Below are 4,083 nucleotides of genomic sequence, written 5' to 3' on the forward strand. Positions count from 1 at the left end.
CGCCACAGTCTGGTCAGCAGAAGTAGCAGAAACAAATTCACAGTCCCTGCTTGGCTTTCATCTTCTAAGCCTGGATCAAACTCATCAGCTTAGGGACCTAAGANGGAAGACGGAAGCATGAGGCACAAAGGACTGTGGGTAGTGCAGTTTTCAGGTCTCAGCCTCTTGTTTCCAGGTGAATGGAATGTGTGTATACTAAGCTCCGATTCGCTCTGGCCTCCATATTTAAGATTGATGGGGTCATGGGAAATCTTACACACGTTGCTACGGGTGCTTAATATTGTGCTGGAGAGACTGCTGGGGGAACNTTGAGCCTTGACTTCTCCACAGCCATGGTTTCCCATGAACAACAGGGTCTCTGCAGCCAGGTCANGTGGCTGTCTGAGATGCTTCTCTAGCAACTCTAAATGTAACCGCCTGTTGCCTTGAATTGACAAGAACAAAAAGAGCCAGGGGAGCCAGGATGCTGACTAAATCCAGCGAGAGTGAAATGATGTTAATTCTAAAGTCTAAACAAGGCAAATTGAACTGTAACTGAAATGAGAGCCCATTTGGGAATCTCCTAGATACTGTGGCCTTTTACATATTCATATAGGCAAAAAACTCCCTTCAGGGGATACACACACATATACACACACACACCCCTCATACACACTAGGATCCCTAGATTCTAAGTTAAGAGCTATGATCTATGCAGCCATGCTAACTCAGCCAAAAGCAGTGCTCAGGAGGACCTAGGACATCCAGCAATAAAATTAGGAAAGTTCTTCTAAACTGGGCAGTAGGTTGACCTAGTTGTCCTGAAACTCTTGCCCAGTGTGAAATACACACGTGAGAACAGCATGCCAGAGACTCCACTATTCCTCGTGACCATGGCACTCAGACCCAGATGGAGAACACTGTTGGTCAGGAACCATAGGCCCCAGGACCGTGAGTGATCTACAGAGCTGACCTGTCACAGCTAAGCCTTGAACCCAGCCTGTTCATTCCTAGGAGATACATCCCACCCACAGCCAGCCAGACCTGCGTTCTTGGTCTGGGACTGGAAAAAAGGGCCCCTCACTCAACAGCTGGAGCACTGGACCCACTCAGGCTGATAAGAGTCTGATACCCAGGCAAGAAAGGGGCCCTTTTGATCTCATGGAAGTCTTTCTCCCCTGCTTGCTAGACCCCAAAACTTTCTCTTTCTAAACAAGAGAAAATTAGAAGTTCTGGGTTTTAAAATGAAGCTGAGGAGAGACTATGACGGTTGTACAACATNCTGAATACATTTACTGCTGATATATGTATGTGTGTATATATATATGCATATATGCATATATACATACACACACGCATATATATATATATACATACATACATACATACATATATTCATACAACTTGAGACTGAATGAGTCTAGGAATAAGACTTTCCTAGACTTCTTTGTGCTGNTGTAAACTGTTCTTATATTCATAATTACCACTATCNTTTCAAGCACAAATTTTCTTCTTCTTCCAGGCCGTGCCATCTCCTTTGTAACCAAGACCTTCTTTTCCAAAGCCAATGGGAACAGAGGTGGTGCTCCCAATGTGGCTGTGGTCATGGTGGATGGCTGGCCCACAGACAAAGTGGAAGAGGTGTCACGAGTTGCCAGAGAGTCAGGGATCAACGTCTTCTTTGTCACCGTCGAAGGGGCCGCCGAAAGGGAGAAGCAGCATGTGTTGGAGCCCGGTTTTGCCAGCAAGGTACATAACCATCCAGTGATGGGGGATCCAGTCTGGGGATCCACTCCAGCACAGAAGCTGCTGTGCCCTGGAGCGTTCTCGTGGCCTAAGCGCTGCTTTCTGGGGCCTTGGAATGTCCATGAAACTTGCAAGCACGTAGTGGGGCCTCCCCTGGGGAACCTGGATTTGTCCTTTCAAAGTCAAACTTTATTGTCACTTCAGAGCCAGCAGCTTGCAGANGGCAAGAGCAGTGTCTCCAAACTGTCACTTAAATCTCCCCTGTTCCTCTCACAGCATTAAAGGACCCCAGCCAGGCAGACTTTACATACACACACACACACATACACACACATGGGCTTGCATATATGTATATGTACACTGCACACACAAACACACACAGGCTACAAGTGAATCCAATACATCTGGCAAAGGAAACAAAGAAATTCTGACACTTCCCAGATCAGAACGGTCATGTTCCTTGGCCACTCCTGGAAGGTCCAAGGGCGGTGGCATCCCAGAATTACTCCTGGATACCCACTTCACAGCTTTCATTCTTTGCTGTTATCCAGGCCGGAACCATCCCAAGGCCTAAGATAGAACCATGTCACCGGCTCATTCTCTTTTTGAGTCTCCCCAGTTTACTCTGAAGCCCCCTGCCAGTCCCCCTTGGGGTCCTTGATCCAAATGTTTCACCATTACCTGTTGCAGCTGAGGCACCCTGCAGTGAGGGCCAACCTCCCTTCCTGGTCAACTTGCTGTGACCTCCACATACACACTGTGTTTCTTCCAAACCGGGTCCCCCATCCACCGTCAGCGCCACCACTGTCTTCTGCTGTGACTTTACACAGGCTGTCTGTGAGACTCCTTCTCTCCACCCACTAGCCAGAACTCAACTCTGTCCCAGCATTCATCTACGTAGGCTGTGGAAGGTTTCATGAACCCCATTTAGATGTCTATAAATCAGTAAACAAAAAAATATTTCCCTGGAAAAACTTAAGTTACTTCTCGCTTAAAATAATTTTGTCATTCTACAAGTTCATTTGTAGCCATCAGGTCTGACCTTGTCAGATCCCCAGAGACTAGTAAGATGGAGGAGTGATGATCCACTTTGGGGACAAGAGCCTAGTCACTTCTGAGAACATCTAACCAAGCTGCTCAGGGGTTATTAGCCATTCTCTTCCATTTTTTTTTTTTTCTAGAACAACCTTGAACACAGACAAATAAACACTCATTTGCCTAGAGGCAGGGTTGTGTGACAGGCAGAACTTGGAGTTTACTGGTAGATAAAGTCAGTGTTCCAGTTCTCAGGGGCTCAAAGATGTCCCTTCACAGCTGGCCCTTTGNTCCCTGATGAGGGGAGGGGCTCATGTTGCAGGATGAGAGTAGGAGCCACTTAAGAGATTGTAGGGGCATCGAGTGTGACTCCAACACACGCAGTCCCTCAGCGAGTCTGAATCCCTTCCAGCAGATTCCAGGGCTGTCCTGGAAACATCCCTGTTTGTGTATCAGGACAGTAGCTTTACGTAGCCTTCCCCTGTGATGGTTGGTACCCACCAAGCTACAATACAACTGGTTTCCAGCACAAATGAGTTGAGACGCCAGTGGAGGTATAAATATTATGCTAAAAGCCAACACTGCACATCTCCCTGTGAATGTGTTCATTAGACCATTTTCCACTGAGACAGGGACCCAGCTAAGGGGGAGAAGGAAAGTTCTACATGTTACTGGANGGGTCTTGATCTCNGTGGTACCCAGNCAAGAAACTGAAAGAAAGAAAGTCTACTCTGAAGTCTAATACAGGAAGGAGGGCTCTGAAAAGCCTGCCTGGCAGTGAAGGGTCTTGGTGGCAGGCTGAAGGACTTGACTTCTGATCTGGGTTAGAGCCTTCCTTCCTCTCTTCCAGGCAGTGTGCAGAACAAACGGGTTCTACTCCTTCAATGTGCAGAGCTGGCTCAGCCTTCACAAGACCGTGCAGCCCCTGGTGAAGCGGGTCTGCGACACGGACCGCCTAGCCTGCAGCAAGACCTGTTTAAACTCTGCGGACATAGGCTTTGTCATCGATGGGTCCAGCAGCGTGGGGACAAGCAACTTCCGCACGGTCCTGCAGTTCGTGGCCAACCTCAGCAAGGAGTTTGAGATTTCAGACACCGACACACGNGTNGGGGCCGTGCAGTACACCTACGAGCAGCGGCTCGAATTTGGGTTCGACAAGTATAACAGCAAAGCCGACATCCTCAGTGCCATCAGGAGGGTGGGGTACTGGAGCGGAGGCACCAGCACAGGGGCTGCCATCCAGTATGCCCTCGAACAGCTCTTCAAGAAGTCCAAACCGAACAAGAGGAAGGTAATGATCATAATCACTGACGGCAGGTCTTA

At 48.3% G+C, this 4,083-nt stretch overlaps 1 protein-coding gene across 1 annotated transcript in view; it reads left to right on the forward strand.

The window, feature by feature from the left end:
* Vit (vitrin) overlaps positions 1–4,083 on the forward strand; it is a 184,072-nt gene that overhangs the window by 163,462 nt on the left and 16,527 nt on the right. The window contains exons 9-11 of the mRNA XM_021185807.1: positions 818–930; positions 1,502–1,728; positions 3,611–4,077. Of these exons, the coding sequence (XP_021041466.1) occupies positions 818–930; positions 1,502–1,728; positions 3,611–4,077 (807 nt within the window). The remainder of the gene's footprint in view (positions 1–817; positions 931–1,501; positions 1,729–3,610; positions 4,078–4,083) is intronic.

This window comes from Mus caroli, chromosome 17, assembly GCF_900094665.2.
Source record: "Mus caroli chromosome 17, CAROLI_EIJ_v1.1, whole genome shotgun sequence".
Lineage (NCBI taxonomy): Eukaryota > Metazoa > Chordata > Mammalia > Rodentia > Muridae > Mus > Mus caroli.